General features: G+C 48.7%; 2 protein-coding genes across 14 annotated transcripts in view; one reads left to right on the top strand and one right to left on the bottom strand.

Moving 5' to 3' along the window:
* The window catches only part of PLCD4 (phospholipase C delta 4), a 28,040-nt gene extending 27,109 nt beyond the window's left edge, over window positions 1–931 (top strand). For 3 of the 4 annotated variants that reach the window (XM_064372984.1, XM_064372982.1, XM_064372983.1), the window contains exon 15: window positions 21–931. In XM_064372984.1, the coding sequence (XP_064229054.1) occupies window positions 21–355 (335 nt within the window). In that variant the 3' untranslated portion in view covers window positions 356–931. The remainder of the gene's footprint in view (window positions 1–20) is intronic. The other variant, XM_064372985.1, reaches the window with a different exon arrangement.
* Window positions 490–25,217, bottom strand: ZNF142 (zinc finger protein 142). 10 transcript variants are annotated; one of them, XM_021666759.2, is made up of 11 exons: window positions 24,974–25,217; window positions 24,562–24,732; window positions 24,207–24,479; window positions 22,373–22,685; window positions 18,415–19,014; window positions 17,095–17,262; window positions 14,718–15,542; window positions 12,479–12,656; window positions 8,159–11,075; window positions 6,302–6,407; window positions 490–3,511 (listed from the first exon to the last, which is right to left on the bottom strand). In XM_021666759.2, the coding sequence occupies exons 3-11, from the start codon at window positions 24,225–24,227 to the stop codon at window positions 3,042–3,044; spliced, it is 5,598 nt and encodes a 1,865-aa protein (XP_021522434.2). In that variant the 5' UTR covers window positions 24,228–24,479; window positions 24,562–24,732; window positions 24,974–25,217; the 3' UTR covers window positions 490–3,041. The 10 variants fall into 10 exon arrangements, with proteins under 10 accessions (XP_021522434.2, XP_012301495.2, XP_021522436.2 ...); XM_012446072.3 differs by lacking the exon at window positions 24,974–25,217 and having other exon boundaries at window positions 24,562–24,958; XM_021666761.2 differs by lacking the exons at window positions 24,207–24,479; window positions 24,974–25,217 and having other exon boundaries at window positions 24,562–24,958.
* Between the last annotated feature and the right edge of the window lie 7 nt (window positions 25,218–25,224).

The raw sequence follows: 25,224 nt of genomic DNA, 5'->3' as shown, positions 1-25,224 counted from the left end.
TTTCCTACCTAACAACTCAGGTTTTAATCCATACTGGGGGCAGACACTATGTTTCCGGGTGCTGGTGCCTGAACTTGCCATGCTGCGTTTTGTGGTAATGGATTATGACTGGAAATCCCGAAATGACTTTATCGGTCAGTACACCCTGCCTTGCACCTGCATGCAACAAGGTGAGCTAGCCCCTGTGACCCCTGGCCAATACCCCAACTCTGGCTGCCTTCCTAATGCTGTCCTCCTGGCCCTTCCAGGTTATCGCCACATTCACCTGCTCTCCAAAGATGGCATCAGTCTCCGCCCAGCTTCCATCTTTGTGTATATCTCCATCCGGGAAGGCCTGGAGGAGGATGAGTCCTGAGTTGGGCACTTCATGGGAAGAGTTGGTGTGCTGGATTTAGATAGTGAGAAACACCTGGAAGGCTGCTCTAGAGAACAAATGGAGGTGGTGAAACCAAGCTTTGGATTGTGCATTCCTAGGCATAAAATTACCTCATCCTTCCTAACAAGCAGATCTGGGACCTCATTTCCCACCTTTTTTCTCTTTTCTTCCCTTCCCTTGTTTTCGTAAGCCTTTGGTATCTTTCCTGTCCTTTCCCTTTGTGTACTCTATACTGGAGTTCCCTTCTTCCTCTTGCTGTAGGCTCAATCCCATACCAACATCTACGACTGATATTTCCCATCAACTCTGTGTGAAGGCAGATTGCAACTAGAAATTCAAAAGGGCTTGGAACAGAGAAACCCCAACTTTCCTCAAAGCCCAAAGCCAAAGGAAGGATAAATAAAGGCCCAAGTCTTCCCAGGCAAATATTAGGGAGATACTTGACCCCAGGACTGTACTACGACTCTCAAGAGAACACTGCACAGCACTCACAGTCCCCACTGGACTGCTTCCTCCTTAGCCCCACTGGTATAAATACATCTCTCTCCAATTTGACTTGAGTATGATCTGTCATTGTTGGGCAAGAAGGGGAGGTACAAGGGTTGTGGGGACATCTGGGTAGTCTGGTGAGACAAGGAAAACAGAGAAAGAAGAGGTTCCCAGGAGACCTCTTGCATGTGCTACACAGGAAGGACAGAGTATGGCTTTTAAGAATCAGGGCAGGCTGGGTGAGGTGGCTCATGGCCTGTAGTCCCAGCACTTTGGGAGGCTGAGGTGGGCAGATCACAAGGTCAAGAGATCAAGACCATCCTGGCCAAAGTGGTGAAACCCCGTCTCTACAAAAAACACAAGAATTAGCTGGGCATGGTGGCTAGTACTTGTAGTCCCAGCTTCTTGGGAGGCTGAGGCAGGAGAACTGCTTGAACCCAGGAGACGGAGGTTGCAGTGAGCTGAGTTTGAACCATTGCACTCCAGCCTGGCAACAGAGTAAGACTCCATCTCAAAAAAGAAAAAAAAAAAAAAAATCAGGGCAAAAGGAGACGAAGGGTGGGTTGTGTCGTTCCAGCCTTCCTGAAGAGTCTGCCTGGAACCATCCTGGTTTATGCGTGTTGTCCCAGCATAATTATTTTTATTTATTTATTTATTTATTTTGAGACAGAGTCTTGCTCTGTTGCCAGGCTCCAGGCTGGAGTGCAGTGGCGCAGTCCCGACTCACCGCCACTTCCACCTCCTGGGTTCAAACAATTCTCCTGCCTCAGCCTCCTAAGTAGCTGGGACTACAGGCGTGCACCACCATGCCCAGCTAATTTTCTATTGTTTTAGTAGAGACAGGTTTCACCATGTTGGCAAGGATGGTCTCAATCTCTTCACCTCGTGATCAGCCCACCTCGGCCTCCCAAAGTGCTGGGATTGCAGGCATAAGCCACAGCGCCCAGCCCAGCATAATTATTAATAGTACCCTCTTTAGTTTTCCCACTGTGTCCCAGTTTAGATGATCAATTATATAGCAAGGCACTATAGCATTATACTATGAGGCACTTCTTCTTAGAGAATTCTCAATTGGAGATTCTCCTCTCTAGTCAGCTGCCTTTCCATAGTATCCTTGTGCTTCAACAGCTTAATGTAGCTGCTGAGCCAGTCTGAGGATTGATGATGAGCTAAAGGTGCTTCTAGGAGGAGGCTTAGTGGGTAGCAATCCTCCCTCTATAGATACAGGTAGACAAAGGAGCTTGGAAGTAGGGAGCAGGGCAAGGGCCAAGACAGGCTCAAGGACAGGGAGAAGGCAGACCTAGACCTGTTTCAGAAGCAATGCTAAATGAAGATGGAAGGAGGCAAAAGCGAGGCAGAGGTCTGAAAGGGGACAGAGTTGATCAAGATGACAGCCTGGAAATGTTAAGACAGGGATTTGGATGAATCTATAATGTAGTAACCACTTTCTGTTTAACATGCTTTATAGAGCATTAGGCACAATAGCACATGCAGTTAGATACAACTGTTTTGAGAAGATTCTGAATGAAAATAGGACTTGACACAGTAAGAAGGAAAGAGAAGATGGAGTGAGTAAAATCCAGATCTTACAGCCAGGGACTTTGATGGAGTGAGGGTGAAGAAACTGTGAACTCACAGGTTGAAAACACAATGTATAGCAATAAATCAACGCCAGAGGGCCAGGCACAGTGGCTCACACCTGTAATCCCAGCACTTTGGGAGGCCAAGGCGGGAGGATCACGAGGTCAAGAGTTCGAGACTAGCCTGGCCAACATGATGAAACCCCGTATCTACTAAGAATACAAAAATTAGCTGGATGTGGTGACATGTGCCTATAATCCCAGCTACTCGGGAGGCTGAGGCAGGAGAACAGCTTGAACCTGGGAGGCGGAGGTTGCAGTGAGCGGAAATCGCATCACTGCACTCCAGCCTGGGTGACAGAGCAAGACTCTGTCTCGGGAAAAAAAAAAAAAAAATCAGTGTTGTAGTCCATGTCCCTCTTTTATATGGGTGATAATTTCAAAGTACTATAGCCAGAGTCCCAAGAGGATTCTAGTCACCCTTGCACCCCAAAAGCCAGTCTTCCCTTAGGCTCTGAGCTCCTCAGGCTAGCGCTGGTCAAAGTCTGCGCATCTCAGACCATACCCTCTTCCTATCCAGGAGGTGGGGCAGGCTCTCAGCCCTCAGGTCCAGTGTGGGGAGCGGCAGGAGCAGGAGGGCTGGGATCCTCCAGCTGCACATCATGCAGGTGCACCGTGGGGGTGGTGGGGTCTTTGCCCACACCCTGGTTTGGGTCGGCTTGGTCAGGGTGGTGCCTGCGCACGTGCTTGACCACCTGGAATTTTTGCTTGGCCTTGTAGTTGCAGAGGCGGCAAAAGAAGGGGTGGCGGTCGGTGTGGGTGAGGGCATGATGGCGCAGGCCAGCAGCCCAGCGGAAAGCACGGTGGCACACGTTGCACACATAGGGTTTGGCCTCACTGTGCTTGCGAAGGTGGGTACGCAGCAGGAAGCGCGTCTTGAAGGCCTTGCCGCACTGCTCACACATGAAAGCCCGTGCCTCTCGATGCCGTGTCTCCTGGTGCACACGAAGTGCATCAGCCCGGTTGGTGCAGTACTCACACTCGGGACACTGGTATGGCTTCAGTCCTACAGGACAGGGAACAAATCACCAATGAAAGGTGGTGGAGTAAGGTTCACTGGAGTTACTGTGATCCACGAATATAAAGAATGCAAGCAGCAGGTTAATGACCGTATTTTGGAACGCTCCAGTCCTCCAGTCCTGTCTGACATTTATTTTGAGATGGAGTTTTGCTCTTGTTGCCCAGGCTGGAGTGCAATGGTGTGACCTCAGCTGACTGCAACCTCCACCTCCCAGGTTCAAGGAATTCTTCTGCCTCAGTCTCCCAAGTAGCTGGGATAACAGGCATGCACCACTACACCTGGCTAATTTTGTATTCTTTTAAAAATTATTTATTTATTTATTTATTTTTAAAGACGGGGTTTCACCATGTTGGTCAGGCTGGTCTTGAACTTCTGACCTCAGGTGATCCGCCCGCCTTGGCCTCCAAAGTGCTTGGATTACAGGCGTGAGCCACCGCACCCGGCTAATTTTGTATTCTTAGTGGAGACAGGGTTTCACCATGTTGGCCAGGCTGGTCTCAAACTCTTGACCTCAGGTGATCTGCCCACCTTGGCCTCCCAAAGTGCTGGGACTATAGGCGTCAGCCACCGCACCCGGCCCCATTTGACACTTCTGTGCCCTTCCAACAGAGCATCCTTGTACATCAATAAGAAATCAATGTTGTAGTCCCAGCAATCAATGTTGTGGGTGCCCAAAGGATGCTGATGATTAACTGGACCTCTAACCAGCTAGCTACCTGAGAGTAATGAATATTCAAATATGGAAGAGTTTCCACATGGGAAATTACAACCCTCTTTTGGTCACAGGGTACTCACGGAATGTGAGAATTCATTTAAACACAACTGCTTGTTCAACTCAAAAAGTCAAAGACCCTGTCTCTACAAAAAAATTAGGTGAGGGTGGTGATGTGCACCTGTAGTCCCAGCTAACTGGGAGGCTAAGGCAAGAAGATTGCTTGTACCCAGGAGTTTGAGGTTGTGGTGAGCTGTGACTGCACCACTGCACTCCAGCATGGGCAACAGAGCAAGACCCTGTCACTAAAAATATAAAAATAAAAAATAAGTTAAAGAAATACATAGGAGGAAAGAAGTAGAGGTGAAAGAAGTGGCATTCATAAAAGCAAAGGGCCTTGAAATGCCCCTAGTCAATTCCTCCACATATGGAGGATCATATGCCATAAGCACAGGCACACAATTATGTGGTTTTTTTTTTGAGACGGAGTTTTGCTCTGTCGCCAGGCTGGAGTGCAGTGGAGTGATCTCGGCTCACTGCAACCTCTGCCTTCCAGATTCAAACAATTCCCCTGCCTCAGTCTCCTGAGTAGCTGGGACTACAGGCATGTGCCACCATTGGCTAATTTTTTGGTTTTTTTTTTTGAGTTGGAGTCTTGCTCTGTAGCCCAGGCTGGAGTGCAGTGGCGTGATCTCAGCTCACTACAACCTCCACCTCTTGGTCTTGGTTCAAGCAGTTCTCCTACCTCAGCCTCTCAAGTAGCTGGGATTAAGGCATGAACCACCATGCCCAGCTGATTTTTGTATTTTTTAGTAGAGTCAGGGTTTCACCACGTTGGCCAGTCTGGTCTTGAATTCCTAACCTCGTGATCCACCCACCTTGGCCTCCCAAAGTGCTGGGATTACAGGCGTGAGCCACTGCACTTGGCTTGTTTGTTTTTATTTTTTTTTGAGATGGAGTATCCCTCTGTCTCCAGGCTGGAGTGTAGTGGTATGATCTCGGTTCACCACAACCTCCCCCTCCTGGGTTCAAGCGATTTTCCTGCCTCAGCCTCGTGAGTAGCTGAGACTACAGGTGCACACTACCACACCTGGCTAATTTTTTTTTATTTTTAGTAAAGACAGAGTTTCACCTGTTGGCCAGGATGGTCTCAATCTCTTGACCTCATGATCCACCTGCCTTGGCCTCCCAAAGTGCTGGGATTACAGGCATGAGCCACTGCATCTGGCCCAGATTGTGTGCTTTCAAGAGCCAAATGCTGGGTGTGATGGCTCACGCCTGTAATCCCAACACTTTGGGAGGCCGAGGCGGGCAGATCACGAGGTCAGGAGATCGAGATCATCCTGGCCAACGTGATAAAACCCCCATCTCTATTAAACTACAAATATTAAAATATTAGCTGGGCGTGGTAGCATGTGCCTGTAATCCCAGCTACTCAGGAGGCTGAGGCAGGAGAATCCCTTGAACCTGGGAGGTGGAGGTTGTAGTGAGTCAAGATCGTGCCACTGCACTCCAGCCTGGTGACAGAGTGAGACTCTGTCTCAAAAACAACAACAACAACAACAACAACAACAACAACCAAGTTTGTGGATTCCATACCCAGGAGAAGAAAAGGACAGATTGAAACTGGGGAACCCTATACTTTCTCCTTTTTAACTCATGACAGTTCCACAATCTCTGTGTTAAGAACCAGGTAATATTTCATTTTATATATATATACTTAAAAAAAAAAAAAAAAAAGAACAAGGTAAATCCGCCCTCAGTCACACAAGTTTCAGTTGGGGGTTCTCACCAGGAGATAAATGACCTTGTAACACAGTCACCTGGGAAGCTTTTGGAACATACATATGCCCAGGCTCTCAGGTTTTTCCCTTCTGATCCTGACAGGTCTTCAGTGGGCTGGGGAGCCATTCTGGCACATACAACCGCAGCCTACCCTCTACTCCCAATGTGAAAATTGATGTTGGCCCTGAATTTGACCAAGGACATACACCACCTTGGTGAGGTTAGGCTTGCCAGGGACAAGGGAACCCTTTAGGCCTGTCAAAACCACGAAGACTCACCTGTGTGCTTGGTCATGTGGTATTTGAGCTGGTTGACCCACTTGCACTTGTAGCCACACTCAGGGCACAGGTACTTCCGTTCCTCCTTGTGGATCCGCATGTGGTACTGGAAGAGGCAAGAGCAAAAAGCAGAAAACGTGTACCGTTTGGTACTCACGGGATGCAGAAGTAGGGACAAGCAGGCAGAGAAACCGTTGGCAGATAACCCTGTTCCCTGCTCCCATCCTACCCACATGCCTGGATGTGGTCCCCCAGGCCCCCCAGTCTGGTCAGTTTGGTATCCTAGGTTTGCCTTAGGTCTGTCACTTACTAGCTGTGTCCTAGATGGTCTAATCCCTAATTCTCAGTCTACTAATCTGTAAAATGGGGAATAAAGTATCTATATCTCATATTTTTGAAGGATTAGAATTATAGTGCTGCAAAATATTGTAAGTGCTCAATAAATAGCATCTGTTATTATGCAGATTATTCCCACCCTACTCTATACTTTTATCATATGGCAAACAGACATTATGGAACTTTATTTTTTTAATCTTCAGTTTGCTTGCTAGGGACTTTTTTTTTTTTTAAAGAGACAGGGTCTCAGGCTGGGCACGGTGAGACCATCCTGGCTAAACGGTGAAACCCTGTCTCTACTAAAAATACAAAAAAATTAGCCGAGCATGGTGGTATGCACCTGTAGTCCCAGCTACTTGGGAGACTGAGGCAGGAGAATCGCTTGAACCCAGGAGGTGTAGGCTGCAGTGAGCCGACATCACATCGCTGCACTCCAGCCTGGGTGACAGAGCGAGACTCCATCTCAAAAAAAAAAAGATACAGTCTCACTCTATTGGCCAAGCTGGAGTGAACTGGTGTGATCACAGCTCTCTGCAGCCTTAACCACCCCAGCCTCCCAAGTAGCTGGGACTACAGGTATACACCACAATGTTCAGCTAATTAAAATAATTTTTTCTGTAAAGACAGAGTCTCAATATGTTGCCCTGGCTGGTCTCAAACTCCTGGGCTCAGCAATTCTCTCGCCTTAGCCTCAAAGTGCTGGGATTACAGGCATAAGCCACCATACCTGGCCATGAAATTTTTTTTTTTAAATGGGGTTTTGCTCTGTCACCCAGGATGGGGTACAGTGGCATGATCATAGCTCAATGTAGCCTCAAATTTCTAGGCTCAAGCAATCCTCCCACCTCAGCCTCCTCAGTAGCTGGGACTACAGGTATATACCACCATGCCAAGCTAATTAAAAAAAAAAATTTTTATTTTGAGATGGAGTCTCGCTCTTGTTGCTCAGGCTCGAGTGCAGTGACTTAGATCTTGGCTCACTGCAACCTCCACCTCCCAGGTTCAAGCAATTTTCCTGCCTCAGCCTCCTGAGTAGCTGGGATTACAGGTGCCCGCCACTACACCTGGCTAATTTTTATACTTTTAATAGAGACAGAGTTTCACCATGTTGGCCAGGCTGGTCGCAAACTCCTGACTTCAGGTGATCCGCCCACCTCGGCCTCCCAAAGTGTTGGGATTACAGGGGTGAGCCACCAGGCCCAGCTAAAAAATTTTTTTGTAATGGGATCTTGCTTTGCTGCCCAGAGTGGTCTTCAACTCCTGGCTTCAAGTGATCCTCCTACCTTGGCATCTCAAAGTGTTATTACAGGCATGAGCCATATTATGGAACTTTATCTTTACAACAACCCTATGAAATTGGTAAGTATTATCTTTTTTTTTTTTTTTTACAGATGAAGAATCTGAAGCTTGGTAAAGGAACCTTCCCAAAGTCACAGAGCTAATATCTGGAAGAAGAGGGCCAGGCAGTTTAACTCCAGAGCCTGTGCTCCTTCCACTTCCTGTATCATATCCTGACATTACCTTGAGGCGAGAGGGGTCAGCACAGGCATAGGGGCAGAGGTGACAGTGGTAAGGCTTTTCTCCAGTGTGGATGCGGCTGTGCCAGGTGATCTTCTGCCGGTTCTTGGTGCTGTAAGCACAATCAGTACACTTGTAGAGACGGGTACCCCCATGCCCTTTCACATGGTGATCTAGTACCAGCTGATGACGGCATGCAAAGTCACAAAAGGGGCAGTGTAGAGGGGGCTGGCTAGCATCCCCATCCCCATTTGAGGCTGCCACAGAGGCTGAAGTCTCCTCATGCTGTTCCAGGTAGTGCTTTACCAGGCCCACCCGCTCCCGGGCAGCAAAGTCACAGAGCTGACAGCGGTGGCTGAAATGCTGCTGCCTCCGGTGCTCATCCAGAGCTGGTCGGCTAGGGAAGGCCTCCTGGCAGGCCCCACACTCAAGCCGTGGGTGCTGTTTACGGGTGTGTCCTCGTAAGCTGGCAGGGTTGGGGCACAGCAACCCACAGCGGGAACAGTGCAGGGGGCCCTCTGTGGTCTCTGCAAGAGAGCCAGGGGCAGGCTGTGTAGGCTCGGGGTGCCGGCGCAGAGCATGCTGCTTAAGTGCTGTCTCTGAGCTGAACTGGGCTTCACACTGGGTGCAGGCAAAGGCTGGGGTGCCTTGGTGGCAGCTGTTGACATGACGAGTGATGTCATGGCGAAGGTAGCCACTATAGTCACAAAGTGGACAGAAGTGGGTGGGTGTTTTGTCATGTACCCTTAACCGGTGCAAGCGCAGTTTTGAGTTGGTACCAAATGTCTGGGGGCAAGAGCTGCAGGGGATCCGGCCAACGCCTGTGTGTCGGGACTGGTGAGCCTCTAACCGGTACCGTCTGGTGGTAGAAAAGTCACAGAAGGGGCACTGATGGGGCTTCACCCCCTCGTGCTTGAGACGCCGGTGCTGCTGCATGCAACGGCTCTGTTTACAGGTGAAGCCACAGTCCCCGCACTGCAGATGGGGCCGAGGCCCACGGGCTGGGGCCGCAGTGGGGTGCCTCCGCCTCTGGTGGAGCCTTAAGGCAGCAGCAGCAGGAGCAGTGAATGGGCAGAGTCCACAGTGCAGCTCTCCAGACTCCTCGAGGGGACAGCCCCGGGTCTGGTGAGTCCTCAGAGCCCGTTCCTGCTGGCAGCTAAAGGGACAGGTTGGACAGGAGAAGCGAGCCCCCTTCTGCTTTTGAACCAGAACGGTATCCCCATCACCAGAGCTGGACTCTGTACTCCCATTGTTCAGGGGAACGGAGTCCCCATTGCTCAACGGGGACACAACAGACTGAGTCTGGGGGGTCCCTCGTTTTCCTCCCCCACCACGTCCTCCCCTGCAGCCTTCAGCCACATGAGAGGTAATAGAGGAGAGCCGAGAACACAGAAATGTGCACGAGTTGCAGTGAAACTTGCCCTGTTCAAAGTGGTACTTTTTAGGGACCTCTGTGGGTGAGGCGTTTCCTGTAGGAGGGACTGGGGAGCCACAGACTGTGGCAAGAGACTCCTCTGTTTCTTCTGGCTCCCTGGGAAGCTCCAAAGGAGTATCTTTTGGAAGCAGTAGCTCTGCTTCTAGTGGTGCAGGTTGGGGTTTCCCACCTTCTGTGTCCTCTGAGGCCTGGGTACTTGGGAGCACAGGTTGCAGAGGGACCGGTGAATCTGGTCTGGGCAAGCCCTTGCTCTTTCTGAGCAGAACAGGGCACTTCTTCAGCAGGTGGGTGCTGAGGCCACGTTGTTGCTTGAAGCTAGCCCCACACTCAGGGCACAGCAGGGGCTCTCTACGGCCCTGGCACCCAGTCCTCGAGTGCAGATTCAGGGCCTTCTCCCGGCGAGTGATAAAAGGGCAGTGTGGGCAGCGGAAGGCTCGCCCCTCTCCCTGGATCACTACCATCTGCACCCGCCCCTCTAGCACCAATGCCTCTGCTTGTTCTTTGTCCTGTCTCCTTAGGGCCTTGAGTAACGACTCTGACTCAGGCAATGGGGGCAAGGGTGCTGTCTCAGCAGGTAGAGTTGCCTTGAAGGTTCCTACCCAGTTGTTAGGGGCCTCCTCTAAGGATGGAGGATTTGAGGAGGGCTCAGACACTGGCTTTTCCAGAATGGGATTCTCCTCAGCACCCAAGTCAGAAGTCCCAATACTTTCAAAGCTAGACAGCTCTGGTCCTTCCAGTCCCTCTGGCCCTTCCAGTCCCAGGGGCCTGAACTCCACAGGAGCTGTTTCAGCGATCTCTTCAAGGGGTGGCTCAGCCACAGACTCTAGCTCTACTCCCAGGGCCTCCAGGTGTAGTGTGCAGCTGCCCTCCTCCACCTCTGCAGGGCTGGGACTGCCAACCAGGTCATCCCCATGGGGAGCCTCACTGGCCTCCTGTCTTCCAGTGCTGACCTCCTCACTCATCTCTGGCAGGGCCTGGTCCAAGCTGGAGTCCACCACAGTCCCAGGTTCATGGCCTGGCCCCTCAGGCTGGGCAGACAGCTGGCTTGAGGGCTCTGAATCTGGTGGGGGTGTCGGGTCTTGCCTGGCCGCTTCTGACTCCTGGTTTGCATAGCGGAGCTGCCAGGCCTGGTCTCCAGGTACATAACCATGGGCCTTGCGTTTGTGGAACAAGAGTGTGGTGTTGCTGAAGGTGCGGTAGTCACAGAGGGCACAGTGGAACTCACGGAGGCGGGTATGCTTGCAGTTCTCATGGCTCAGCAGGGCCTGCTTGTGGCGGCTCTGGTAGCTGCAGTAGTGGCAAGGGTAGAGTGGGGCTGGTGTGCCAGGGTGGTGCTGGGAAGCCATGTGCTTCTGCAACTCATACTTCCGCTTGCAGGCGAAGGCACACACCTCACACATCAGAGACTTGCCCTGATGCCGCAGCTTGTGGCTGCTCAGCTGATCAGCCCGGTGGCAGCGATAGGAGCACTGGTTGCACTGATACCTGGGAAGGACAGAAAAGGGGAGACAATCATGATAATCAATCACAACTAAGAATCACTCAGTAAATACTCACAGTGGGCCAGGCTGTACACTTAGTATCGTACATGTGTCACCTGATGTAACTCTCCTTTTCACTACCCCATGAAACTGGCATCTCTATTTTCCAAGTGAGAAAACCAAATCACAGAAGTTAGTAACTTGGCTAAGGCTGGTTACAAAGGAAGCCAGGAGCAAAGACAGCCTAGCTTCAGGGCCTGTGTTCTAAGCCCAACTCTGTACTGCCTTCCTAAAAGAAAGTAATCATAAATCAGCATGTCCCACTGTAGACTTCTTTTTTTTTTTTGAGATGGAGTTTCACTCTTGTTGCCTAGGCTGGAGTGCAGTGGAACAATCTTGACTCACTGCAACCTCTGCTTCCCAGGTTCAAGTAGTTCTCCTGCCTTAGCCTCCTGAGTAGCTGGGATTACAAGCGCCCACCACCACACCCAGCTAACTTTTGAATTTTTGGTAGAGACGGGGTTTCACCATGTTGGCCAGGGTGATCTCGAACTCCTGACCTCAGGTGATCCACCCATCTCAGCCTCCCAAAGTGGGATTACAGGTGTGAGCTACCATGCCCAGCCAACTCACTATAGACTTCTAAGGAGCTGATGTGGCTACATCTCCACAAGGCAGGTTTCTGTGCCTCGTTCCCCTTCTCCCACAGAGAGAAGCATGTCAGCTCTAGAGACCCCTTAGCCAGCTGTGCCATAGGTCAAAGAATTTGCCTGGATTTGGAAGTGGCCAAGATTGGGGCATGAATATAGAGTCTATCCACTTTCCCAGGGCCAAACTCTGAGAACTCAAGTGACGCCTTAGTCTCTAGGCCTATATTCTAGGTCTATACTCCCTTCCTGGAGCCCAGAGAGCATTCACCATGCGACTAAGCCACAGTCACAGAGGTCAGCTGTGGGCAATGGAGTTGAGACGGTGGGAGCAGAGAAGGGTGTTAGGAGGAAACTCTTTTCTCTTTTGAAACAGAGTTTTACTCTGTTGCCCAGGCTGGAGTACAGTGGTGCAATCTTGGCTCACTGCAACCTCCGCCTCCAGGGCTCAAGCAATTCTAGTGCTCCAGCCTCCCAAGAAGCTAGAATTACAGGCACCCGGTACCACACTCAGCTAATTTTTGTATTTTTAGTAGAGATGGGGTGCCCAGGCTGGACGTGAACCCCCAAGTTCAAGCAATCCACCTGCCTCAGCCTCCCAAAGTGCTGGGATTACAGGTGTGAGCCACCACACCCAGCCCTGGGAGGAGACGCTCTAGGGACCAGAGAAAGCAAGAGGGCCAGAAGTTGGATCCAAGAGGAAGCTAGCTTGACATAAGATTCTTGGGATTGGGATGGAGGCATATGTGTGTGCTTGTACCTGAGGTCCCCTGCATGTTTTCGCATGTGCACACGGAGGTAGTGCTTCCACTTGGTGACATAGCCACATTCAGTGCACATGTAATCCTTGGTGTTGGAGTGGGTCAGCATGTGCTTGGATAGGTAGCTCACGTCTCGGCACGTGAAGTCACACAGCTCACACTTATGAGGCTTCTCACCTGATAACGGGGGAGGGGTGAGGATGAGGGGAGAGAACACAGGTCAGATACAGATTGAGTGGACAGACCGTTTCTTCCAGCAAGCCTGCCCTGATGACAGGAGGAACAACAGCTTCATGTGCTACCTGAGATGGTGAAAAGCTCACAATAATGAAGTCTGCTTTGCAGCCCTCTCAGACAACTACTCCCCTGACTCCTACACCAATGAAAATGGGAAGAAAGTAGAAACTAAGCTTTTCTTTTCTTTTTTTAATTGAGATGGAGTCTCGCTCTGTCGCCCAGGCTGGAGTGCAGTGGTGCGATCTTGGCTCACTGCCAACCTCTGCCGCCCGAGTTCAAGCGATTCTTGTGCCTCAACCTCCCAAGTAGCTGGGATTACAGGTGCCTGCCAGCACCCCCGGCTAATTTTTTGTATTTTTAGTAAAGATGGGGTTTTGCCATGTTAGCCAGGCTGTTCTCACCTCAGGTGATCTGCTCGCCTTGGCCTCCCAAAGTGTTGGGATTACAGGCATGAGCCACTGCACCTGGCCCAAGCTTTTCAAAACTAGCTTAAAGTCCACTCTTGATTTATTTTACAGCTTGTGGTCACAATAGTTAACTGCTCTACTTAGCCTAATTCTTTTGTTTTCTAGAACAAAAGGAAAAATAAATGAGACACTAGAACAGAATGATCAAGAATTCTGACTTTGAAGTCCAACATGGTAATAAAAATATTAACAGCCAACATGAACAAGTTCTTACTATGTGAATAGCACTCTTCTGAGCACTTTGTAAAAAAAAAAAAAAAAAATGCCTCCTCTCCTCAAATCTTCAGAACATCCTTAAGAGGCAGGTGGTATTATCACTCCCATTTTATAGATAAGGAAACTGAGGCACAAAGAAATCACAGAGCCATTAAGTGGTAGTTTAAATCCTAGCTTACTCCCGTGTGGCTTTGAGCTATCTGTTTCCTTGTCTCCAAAAGGATGGTATAAAGATTAAATGAGATGTTCTAAAGTTATGAGTGATACTCAGTGAGAACTCAAAGATGAGCTGTCATGTTGACGGTCAAGGCCTGGCACTGACATGCTGGGGGCCAGGTTCCTTTAAGACCCCTCCTTGTTGTCCCTGCCAACTCACCCAGCCCCCTTCCCTATGGTGAAAGGCTAGCAACGTGGTATTCTGGTTCTCACATTAGCTGTGTGATCTTAAAGTAGGTCTCAGAGTTTGTCTCTTTTCTCATCTTGACCTGCCTTACTTACAGGATTGCTATTGTGGATTATATGGGATAACATGAAAAAACTCTGTAAACTGTAAAGCACTATAGCACTATACAGATGGAAGGCTTTAGGAAAGACCTCAGAAACATGAGATTTTGTGACTAAATCATGTACGGAAACAAGTTCAATGAGAATAATGGCTTTGCCCCAGGCTACCTAAAATTTTTTTCTCCCACTCCAGTGTCTGATGAAAATTCTAAAAATGTCCTGTCAATCCACTGATGTTAACATAGAGATCACAAATGGGATGAGGCTGTAGAAGGAAGCTTGGGTTGGTTGTTACCTAAAGCATCGAGAATGCAGCAAGGCAATTAACAAGTGTGAGTTAAAGATCTGCAACTTCCAGGTCACTGGAGGTCATCTTGTTCAGTGGCATGGATGCCCAAGCTATGGAAGGCCATATGCATGTGGATGGCCCAGTCCCCTCACCCATCTCTCTCAGCACATCCCAAAACAACAATTGCAAAGTAAGGCATTTGTCCTGGTCTGGGTTTCTTCAAGCTTGGCGTTAACCCACTCAAACCTGACTAGGGGTGGGCAGAACTGGACAGGGGCTTAAGAGCAAGGCACAGCACCATAGTGCTTAGAGCACAGGCTCTGGAATCAGCCTGCCTGGATTCAAATCCTAGCTCTACTACTTCACTAGCTAAGTGACACTCAACTTAAGGCTCATTTGTAAACTTGGAATACTAGATCTATCTCTAGGAATTTTGGGTTAAACAAGAAAATGTATGCAAGGCCCTTTGTAGCCATTATCATCACCATCATTATTACATTACTGTAAGGATGGAAACCATCCTACCGGTATGTAGAAGCATGTGTCGGATGAGCACCCTCTTGTGGGCAGTGGCAAAGTTGCACTCAGGGCACTGGTGGATCTTCTCATGAGCATGCATCTTGCCTACATGATCCTGGTAAGCCACTGGATTGAAGGTGGCAAAGGGGCAGAAGGTACAGCGCAGCTCTTCACTGCCAGGATGGCCCTGTTTCTTGTGTTTACGGAATAGGTGCTTATTGGAACAGGCAAAGTCACAGTGGGGGCAGTGGAAGGCGTAGTGGCTCTTGCGGTGGGCCTCCATGGCTTCCGCTGTGGCAAAGAGCATGGGACATGAGTGGTGGCGGCACTCCACAGCCCGCACCCCATGGGTCTCCTTCAGGTGCTTAACAAAGGCCTTGCGGTTGGGTGCAGCATAGCTGCAGCCCTCCTGAAAGCAGCGCAGGGGTAAGGGCTCTGCTGCAGCTGCTGCTGTGTGGCTCTTGAGGTGCTCCTTGAGGGCCTGGCTGAGGCGGAATTCCTCACGGCAGACAGGACAGGCATAGGTGTCCGAGTAGAAGTTGGAAATGTCTTCATGCATACTGGCCATGTGGCGGTTGAGCGCATTCCTCTCCACCGCACTGTAGTGGCACAGTGGGCACTGGTGGGCCTTTTCACCCAGCTCCCGCAGCAGATGGGTCTTGAGCTTGCTCTTACTGGTGAAGAACTTCTGGCAGTTGGGGCACTGGAGGCTGGGGTCTGGGAAGTGGAGATGCAGGTGTTCCACCAGATGGGTCCGCTTCTTAAAGCAGCGCTTACACTCTGGACACATATGGGTCTTGAAGAGGGACTCGGTGCCAGAGACCACATCCCCTGGGAGAGGGAAGAGAGAGAGTTGAGAGTGAGATTCTTCAACAGGTCATGGGATAGCCAGATAATGGGAGAATCACAATTTGCTCAGACACAAACAATGTGTGGCCTCCCTCCAGGAAACCAAGCAAAAGGGTCTCAAACACTGTAGTCTCAAGGAAAACGTGAGAAACTCAAGTTTTAAGAGAAGCAAAATTACAAGGGCTTCTCAGATCTTGCTGTGACAGCCTGTTTGAAGTGCTTTACTCGGCTACCTGTTCTTCCCGAGCCTTTGTTTAGAGCTGCTTAAAACAATCTGAAAGCAGCATTCTTGTTCTTTCCTGCCTTGTTCTATGGAGGCAGGCAGAAGGATCAGCAAGATTAGTTAGAAGGAAAAGAGTCCCCAAGGGAGTGAGCCAAAAGAGGGTAAAGTACTCTTACTTCCAAACACTGGCCCACAGGGCTCTAAATAATAATGAAGCTGGTAACATACAACCAAATCTTTCTCATTCACTTGACAACAACTATACGCCTTGTGGGATCTTTCATATATTCTACTGGGGTGAAAAACTGGGAAGCAAAGATTCAGAAAAAAGTATTAGGGGGCTGGGCGTGGTGGCTCATGCCTGTAATCCCACCACTTTGGGAGGCGGAGGCGAGTGGATCACAAGGTCAAGAGATCGAGACCATCCTGGCCAACACAGTGAAACCTAGTCTCTGCTAAAATACAAAAATTAGCTGGGTGTGGTGGCACGCGCCTGTAGTCCCAGCTACTTGGGAGGCTGAGGCAGGAGAATTGCTTGAAGCTGGGAGGCAGAGGTTAGTGAGCTGAGATCACACCATTGCACGCCAGCCTGGTGCCTGGCGAAAGAGCAAGATTCTGTCTCAAAAAAAAAAAAAAAAAAAGTATTTGAGGACTCAGTGCCAGACAAAATAGGCTGATGATCATCAATAACTTTTGGCATCGGCCGGGCGCGGTGGCTCAAGCCTGTAATCCCAGCACTTTGGGAGGCCGAGGCGGGTGGATCACGAGGTCAAGAGATCGAGACCATCCTGGTCAACATGGTGAAACCCCGTCTCTACTAATACAAAAAATTAGCTGGGCATGGTGGCGCGTGCCTGTAATCCCAGCTACTCAGGAGGCTGAGGCAGGAGAATTGCCTGAACCCAGGAGGCGGAGATTGCGGTGAGCCGAGATCGCGCCATTGCGCTCCAGCCTGGGTATCAAGAGCGAAACTCCGTCTCAAAAAAAAAAAAAAAAAAAAAAAAAAAAAAAAAAAACAAAACTTCTGGCATCTCTGTATGACGAAGATCACCTCTTGCTTTCCTGCAAGAGTTTTCTGCCTGAGGAAAACCAGTCCAGTAAAGCAAACTGTTTACTCCAACGCTGTATTACTAAAGTCTTCACCATTTACTCATCATTTTCCCACTAGACCTTGACTTTTGAGTGAAGGTAGAGCAGAATAAAAGGATCTGAACCAAAGCTCAGAAAACAAACCCCAGAGCCTCAATGCCAGGGTTTCAACAATCCATTCTTCCCCACCACCAAGGGCTTCAAGCCTCAAGATGCCATTACCTTCCAGCTGCTGAGCCTCTTGGCCTTTATCCACAGCCTTCTGGGATTCTTTTTGGGTGTCACTCTTCTCTTCGTTCTCTACATTCTCCTCTTCAGCCATCTCCTGCCCAGGCAAGGGTGCACCTGCTTCCTGTGAAGGTTCTCTCTCTCCTGGAGGCAGATTGGGAGCTGGAGATACATAAAACTTGATAAAGTCTACAGAAGCCAATGACAGCACTAAATGCTTATACTTCTCCACCTATTGGCTGAAATAATCGCCCTCTCCCACTTTTAGCATAAGGGAATCTTGGGTTTTATGTATAAATGTATTCCCACTCAAGAGATAAATAGGAGGACCAGGAGCTAAGTTATTAGCAATGTTCCAGTCTAGAGTAACTCAAACCTCAGAGAGCACCAACTTCAGACTCCATGAAGCTAACAGCATTGAGGTCATAGGGGGCTGAACGTAGAGAATGGGTAGACTGTAATTCCTTCTCTTATCAGAATCCTGGACCGTTTTCTCTGTTTCTTCCTGCTTCTCTGCTCTCTCAGCTTTTTTGAGACCAAGAGGAATGACAACTAGTAAACCCCATCTCCCTTGAAGGTTCCTTTCTTTCCTTCTTTCTTTTTTATTTTTGAGACAGGGTCTCACCCTAACATTCAGGCTGGAGTGCAGTGGTACAATCTCGGCTCACTGCAACCTCCGCCTCCTGAGCTCAAGTGATCCTCCCACTACAGCCTCCTGAGTAGCTGGGACTACAGACATGCGCCACCACACCCAGCTAATTTTTGTATTTTCGTAGAGAAAGGACTTCACCACATTGCCCAGGCTGGTCTTGAACTCCTGGGCTCAAAGGATCCATCCACCTTGGCTTCCCAAAGTGCTGGGATTAACGCGTGCACCACAGTGCCCAGCCCGAAGGGTTATTTCCTTTTTAAAATAACCCAGGCTTCTACTGCCCAATCCCCAGTTGCTCTAAAGGAAAGTCTACAGGCATTCTATTAGTGGCTATAGCCAAGGATGGTCATTTTCGCTTTTGCTCTTAGAAAATTCTGAAATGGATCATCATTAGAGAATACTGGTTAAGTAACATCAGGCCACAAGTAGCCTAAGCCAACTATCACTCACTGTCAATGAACAAAGACTTACTCTTTGTCCCATATATTCCAACTGTTTCAAGACGCCCTCCCATGTCATCCAGTAATTCCATCCTCCTGAGCCACTATCTAGATTCTCTTATATTCATGTACATTCATGGCCCTGGAAACAACTGCCTCTCCTGTAAGATCAACTGTGGCTGAATTCTAGGGGGAGGAACTGCTTGGCCCTTGGCCTCATACCTGGCAGCAGCTCCTGGGATGGAAGGCCCTGAACGGCAGAAAGTTCTCCCTGTGTCCCAGCACCATGGCTCCGCTGATGCTGCCGGAAGAGTTTGACGTTGGAGCCCATGAAGCTGCAGTGGCTGCAGTGGAAAGGGTAATGCGCCTGCCGGTGCAGCTCCATGCCCTGCTGGCTCCCGAAAAGCAGAGGGCAGCCCCGGAAAGAACAGGGCACAGGAACTGCTCTGTGAGTCTGCCTCAGGTGATGCTGCAGACCCTTGCGATCTTCAGCAGAGAACACACAGCCAGATTCTGGGCAGGAGAAGGTGTCAGGAGTGCCCCGGTGAATCTTGAAGTGGCTCTTCAGGGCCTGGGGTTGGGCAAACTCCTGTCTACACACAGGGCATGATAGGGGGCTACCTGGTGGGCTCTGGCCCTGCAGAGGGCCAGGGAGGGTTGGGTTGCTGGGAGGCAGCTCTACAGAGCATGGGGGGCTAGAGAGGCCCTGCACAGGCTGTATACGGGTCTCACTGCACTGGTGCAGGGCCAGCAGAGTGGGCTCTGCAAAGCTCTGTTCACAGCGCTCACAGAAGTACACCTCCACCACCTTTACCAGGACACCTGCAGGCAGAGGACCGACAGAGAAAGGCATAGAATCAGATGGAACAAGACTCATAGGAGTTAGTTACTAGTAGAAAATGTAGGTGAATCTTTTAATATTCATGGAGTACAGATGGACTTTAAGTCTGGTTCTACACCTGGACTGTAAGCCCCATAAGGTCAGGAACCATCTATCTGGCACAAGTGTTTGGATTCCTAGCAAAAGACTTGGCACAAAGTAGGTGCTTAATAAATATTTGTTAAATGAGTGAACAAACAAGCAAATCCAAAAAGCATTCAGACAGTATATTTTACCCAAGTAAAAACCAGAAACTTCCAAAAGAAAATGACAAACTAGGGATAGTATCTGCAATATAAATTACAAGTGTTACTTTCAAATTCTTTAAAGAGCTTTACAAAGGCACAGGAATTGATAAAATGGAGAATATCCTTTCTGAAAACAGCCAAATCATCTCCATAATAATTGCTGCCTTTTTAAAAGCAATGGGCCTTTTGATAAAGAAAGGCTTAAGAAACGCTCTGGTCCTTCAACAGCCCTAAGAGAACAGGGACCTGAGATTCTGCGAGGTTAAGGCCACTATGTTTACTAGTGGTAGAGCCATGACTCAAGGCCAGGGATGTCCTACATTTATTCTGCTAATCCTTTTGCTCTTTATTGTTATTTTTTTGTTAAAAAAAATTTCAGTGCAGCAACTACAATGATATATACGTATACAAAGGAAGAATAACCACCCAGTACCTTCACACACACAATTTGGTCTGTATCTTTTTGAGCCTTTTTTTCCCACTTGCTACATATCAAAGATATTTTTATCTTTGAGTACATTTACATGTACTTGGTATTTTCTTGTCCAGTTCATGTTTTTTCAGAGCATGGACAAATCAAAATGAAATTCTGCCTTGCTTCCCTGGGGAACAAAAAAATACAATTTTTTTGGTTCGTCATGGGGAAACAGGGTCTCTCTCTCTCTCTCTCTCTGTCATCCAGGCTGGAGTACAGTGGTGATGTGACCATAGCTCACTGCAGCCTTGACCTCCCGGGCTCAAATGATTCTCCCACCTCAGCCTCCTGAGTAGCTGGGACTACAAGCACCACCATGCCTGGCTAATTTTTAAATTTCTGTAGAGACAGGGTCTCCCTATGTTGCCTATTCTAAAAATAATTTTAAAAAATAAATAAATTCTGCCCTTACAGATGGACATCTGGGCTGTATCCAACTGTTACAAACAAAGTTCTCCTACATATCCTCATCCCTGTATCTTTGTGAATGTATATGAGTCTTTCTTTTTTTTTTTTTGAGACAGAGTCTCACTTTGTTGCCAGGCTGGAGTGCAGTGGTGCAGTCTCGGCTCACTGCAACCTCTGCCTCCTGAGTTCAAGTGAGTCCCCTGCCTCAGCTTCCCGAGTAGCTGGGACTACAGGTGCACAGAACCACACCCAGCTAATTTTCGTATTTTTAGTAGAGATAGGGTTTCACCATATTGGCCAGGCTAGGCTTGTCTTGAACTCCTGACCTTGTGATCCACCTGCCTCTGCCTCCCAAAGTGCTGGGATGACAGGCGTAAGCCACCACGCCCAGCTTGTATATGAGTCTATAGGACAGATTCCTACAGTGGAATTACAGTGGTCAGAGTATGCATAATGTTAAATTTTCTATGTAGCTAAATTGACCTTCAAAAGATTATACTAATTTATATCTCCGTAAGCTGTAACATGGCATTTCCTACAGCCTCATCAACAGCAGGTATTATTATTAAAAATGTTTAATTTATGCCAAAGTCCATCTCTTATTTTTAACTGGAATTAATTTGTTTGCTAGTGAGATTAAGCACCTTCCATATAGTTACTACTTTTATTTCTTCTTTAGTGTATTGCACATAGATTTCTTTTATGAGGCCGAGGTGAGAAGATTGCTTGAGCCCAGAAGTTCAAGACTAGCCTGGGCAACAAGGTGAGACCTTGTTTCGACATAAAAAATTGAAAAACTAGCTGGGTGTGGGTGGTATACACCTGTGGCCCCAGCTATGGGAGGCTGAGGCAAGAGGATTACTTAAGCCCAGGAGGTCAAGGCTGTGGTGAGCTATAACTGTGCCACTGTACTCCAGCCTGAGTGACAGAGCAAGACCCCAACTCAAAAAAAAAAAAAACCCAAACAAAAACAAAACAAAACAAAACAAAAAGGAAATCAAACAACAAAAAAGATGGTTTTTCTTATTGTGGTTCTTTGAATTTTAAAGGTACTCTTTCTCATATATTGCAAATGTTTTTCCTAGGCATTTTTTTTTAAATTTCTTTTGCCACATGAAAGTTTGGAAATATTATATGGTCAAATTAGCTGATCTTTCCCAATATTCTTACACTTATTATTATTACTTTTTGTATTTTTTTTCCCTTTTTTGTGGAGAACGGGGTCTTGCTATATTGCCCAGGCAGGTCTCGAACTCCTGGGCTCAAGCTATCCTCCGGCCTCTGCCTCCCTAACAGCTGGGATTACAGGCGTGAGTCACTGCGCCCAGCCTCGAGTATTCTTTGTCACTATACTACACTGCCAAGTGAAGTGGTGACAACTGTGGCTGGAGGATGGCAATTAAAAAACAGGGAAGTTTCCTAAAAATAAGAGGTGATGATAATAGGATGAATAAAAGGAGAATCTTTCATCTGAGAGAAATACGAATGCACAACTCCTACTTTTTTTTTTTTTTAAAGGGATGAGGGTCTCACTATGTTGCCCAGGCTGGAGTGCAGTGGCTATTCACAGGTGTGAACGTAACATACTGCAGCCTCTAACTCCTAGGCTCAAGCAATCGTTCTGCCTCAGCCTCCCAAGTAGCTGAGAGGTGCATGCCACTGTACTAGGCCTCAACTCCTATTCTTAACAACATACCTTAGATGAGTAAAGTATGTTATACACAAAAAAACTAGGGCAGGGAAATACCAGATCACTTCTGGAAAGCCCTGCCAAGCCCAGGGTGGTAGAGACAGGCTTTTTGCTTAATTCCTGGCTGCAATTCCTGGGTAGGAGGGTCAATATGGAGGAAAGAATCTCCAAGGACTGTAAGAGGAAGGACAAGCCAGGAGTGGGCAGAGGTGTCAGAAAGGTCTTACTTTCTGGATTGCCGCCTAGCACACACTAAGCCCTCGCAGGACAGACTCTGCCAAAAGCTTGGTAGAAGGCTGTGCACCACTTTGCCAGCCTTCAATCAACATGCACCAACTGCAAACCAAATTACAACACCTCCAAGAATAAAAATAGGATGCTACCTTGTGTTCTCGTCATATTTATACAGAATCAAAAATAGCCCAGGCAAAACCTCAGGGCTGCTTGTCCCACTGGCCTGCTTGCAACTGGGTTTGTACCTGGGGTCTCTCCAGGAGCAACTGGGGTCAGGGTTCCAGCTACTGTCTCCACAATGATCTCCATGTTCCCTGGTCCCTCTTCAGTTGCTGTGGCCTCTACCAGCAGGCAGCCGGGCTCAGTAGGTACAGGTGCGGAGTCCCCAGAAGGACAGGGGCTCTGGACAGGCCCCAGGAGTCCACGGTTAGAGAGAGGTGGGGGGATCAGCAATAGCTCAGGGCATAGTCCATCCATCTCTCCGGTGCTATTGGTTGGCTGTGAGTTCAACAGGGGGTCTGTCATCACCACGACTTGTGTGTTTTGGCCTCTTAAATGCTGACAAGCCAACCAGAAGAAAAACAAAATAAGGTTAGAGTTCTTACTCTCTTCCCAGCTGGTGTGGGTACACAGCCCAGTGCCCACCCACTTAGGCATATTCTTGTATGGCAGCATGCCATACATACCTTATGAGACAAAATAGAGGCTTTCTTTTTAGGCTAATGTTCAGAACAAAAAGTATAAAAATGGTAATAAAGAAAAAGAAAAAACAAACAAAAAATGATAACAGAATATTAAGAGAGAGCCAACAAGAATCGGCCAAAATATTAATGACTGCAGGTTGTCTCCTGATAGCTAAGTGCCCTTAGCCAAGTCATTAAGCAATCTTATCTGCAACAAAATTAGGTGGGGCCAAAGTAACTCAGAAGTTCCCCTCCCTTTTTTTTTGAGATGGAGTCTCACTCTGTTGCCCCGGCTGGAGTGCAGTCTCACTGCAACCTCCGCCTCCTGGGTTCAAGCAATTCTCCTGCTTCAGCCTCCCAAGTAGCTGAACTACAGGCATGCACCACACAAGCCTGGCTAAATTTTGTATTTTTAGTAGAGATGGGGTTTCACCGTATTGGCCAGGCTGGTCTTGAACTGCTGACCTCAGGTGATCTGCCCATTTTGGCCTCCCAAAATGCTGGGATTATAGGTGTGAGACACCTTGCCTGGTCCCTTTCCCTCTTAATGTTTGATAATTTCACTGTTCCTCAGCATGATTATAAGGAAGGCCTTTCCTTCATCAGCTGGCTCCTGCTGACCTCCCCAGGCTCATCTCCCACTTCTCCCCTCAACAGGTCTCTGAACCAGATGATGTGCCATTCTCCAGACCCGTCACATTCTCTGTTGCTTTCACACCTTCACAGCCTTTCTTGTCTCTTGGCTTGATATGCCTTTCCCCTTCTCAATCTCTCCCTCTTGTCTGGCTAACCAATTAACTATCCTTGAAGAAGCTGCACAAATGTCACTTCCGCCATGAAAGCTTCCTAACACTCTTAACCCATTCTCTTTTCTGGCATCCTAAGGGCACTCTGTACACAGTCCTATCAGAAACGAGGTCACACTGCACTGTTGTTTACCTGTCAGTCTCTCTCCCTAGATGTGTAGCTTTTTAATAATTTGTTGACATTATCACTTCAATATCACTTTGTGATACATTATCACTTCAATGAATACAAACCACCACAATCGAGGATTCTAGTGAAGAACCACAGAGAGGGAACTGCATTGGAGTAAAGCTAGGTATCTTGTACCAAACCAGTGGTTTATCATCTATAATGTAACATATTTGGAGAAATTTCAAACTCATTAACTGTCACCTAAAACTAAATATGGGAACATAACTGAGGAATGAATGACAATTAAATTGCATACTGTTATACACGGCTATAATGAATTTAAGCTGAATAATTAGTAATTAATAAGAATGATAGTAATCATTTTATGAAATTGAGTCATAGAGAAGATGCAAAAAGAAAAAAAAAAGAAAGAAAGCAAGATCCTGCAATCTGATTGTCCCTACTTCCAGAATCTTACGGACTCAAAACAGCGGCACATAGGGATTCACTAGGTGGCTGGGAAGAGCACTCCCACGGTCAGAGGGATTCTCTGTAAACTGCAGCCTCCACTTATCGAATTTTATCGCTGCTCTGGGGAATCTTCCGGCTCGGCCATTCATGGCCTCCGGGGGGAGCCAAGGAGGACGCTGAGCCGTCAAGATTAAGAACCTTCACCCGCGGGAGGGGAGGGTGAGGTAGGAGACAGATGGGCACGAGAGAAGAAACACGCGTTATCTTCCGGGCAGGAGCACTGAGGAAGAGAAAGGACAGACTAAGGCAGAGGGAAGGCCAGGAGAAGCAACGGGCCCCGGCCTAGGGACCCAGGTTCCCACCTGCCGCTGGGTTCTGACTCTCCGCGTGGCCTTGGACAGAGAGTCGCCTCGCTTCTCTGGGCCTCAGCTTTCCTGTCTGTAAAATGGAGGTGATGACAGTGTCCACATCTTCGGGCGGGAGCTGGATCACAAGAGCCAGCGAACGGGAAAGGCAGTTTGTAACCTGGAAGGCTTGGGATGGAGCATCGTCATGATTTTGTTCCTGAGAGCAGCGGGTACCCAGGCGGGGTCCAGAGCCACGACGCGACTGCGGCGCCGGGGCCCAGCTCGTCTGCGTGCTCCCTTCAAGTACCTCCTCCCGAGAGTCCTAGGGTCCAGGCCCACACTGATGCTGTGGCTGGAAAAACTTTGCCTCCGGCTCGCTCCACCCCGCATTCCCTTCCCAGTTCCCGCCCCACAGCCGCTCACTCACCTCCCGACCCAGAGCCGGCTGGAGCCGCATCTCTATGGTCGGCCGTGGCTGGAGCGGCCACCCAGGGGCCCCCTTTGTGCGACCGCCTCCGGCCCAGCAGCCTCTAGTATATCGGGGATGTGGAAGCCACTCTCTCTTCCTCTTGCCGGCTGCCGTGGTACTCTATGTTTTCTCTCTGTGGTTTTTCCCGCCCTCTACCCCTACTCCAGCCCTGAAGTCGGAGAAGCACCATCGAGAGCTCTCGGGTAGAG

The sequence above is a fragment of the Aotus nancymaae genome, unplaced genomic scaffold (assembly GCF_030222135.1).
Source record: "Aotus nancymaae isolate 86718 unplaced genomic scaffold, 86718_ANA_hifiasm-v0.15.2.pri h1tg000008l, whole genome shotgun sequence".
Taxonomy (NCBI): Eukaryota; Metazoa; Chordata; class Mammalia; order Primates; family Aotidae; genus Aotus; species Aotus nancymaae.
This window is presented reverse-complemented; position numbering and strand designations above follow the sequence as displayed.

Excerpts from the sequence above, each read along its gene's own strand:
- ZNF142 (XM_012446075.3), bottom strand. The coding sequence starts at position 22,811 with ATGTATGGCATGCTGCCATACAAGAATATGCCTAAGTGGGTGGGCACT. Across the intron at positions 19,015-22,372 it reads TGCTCCTGGAGAGACCCCAG|GTGTCCTGGTAAAGGTGGTG; the intron begins GTACAAACCCAG and ends CTCTGCCTGCAG. Across the intron at positions 3,512-6,301 it reads CCACATGACCAAGCACACAG|GACTGAAGCCATACCAGTGT; the intron begins GTGAGTCTTCGT and ends CCTGTCCTGTAG.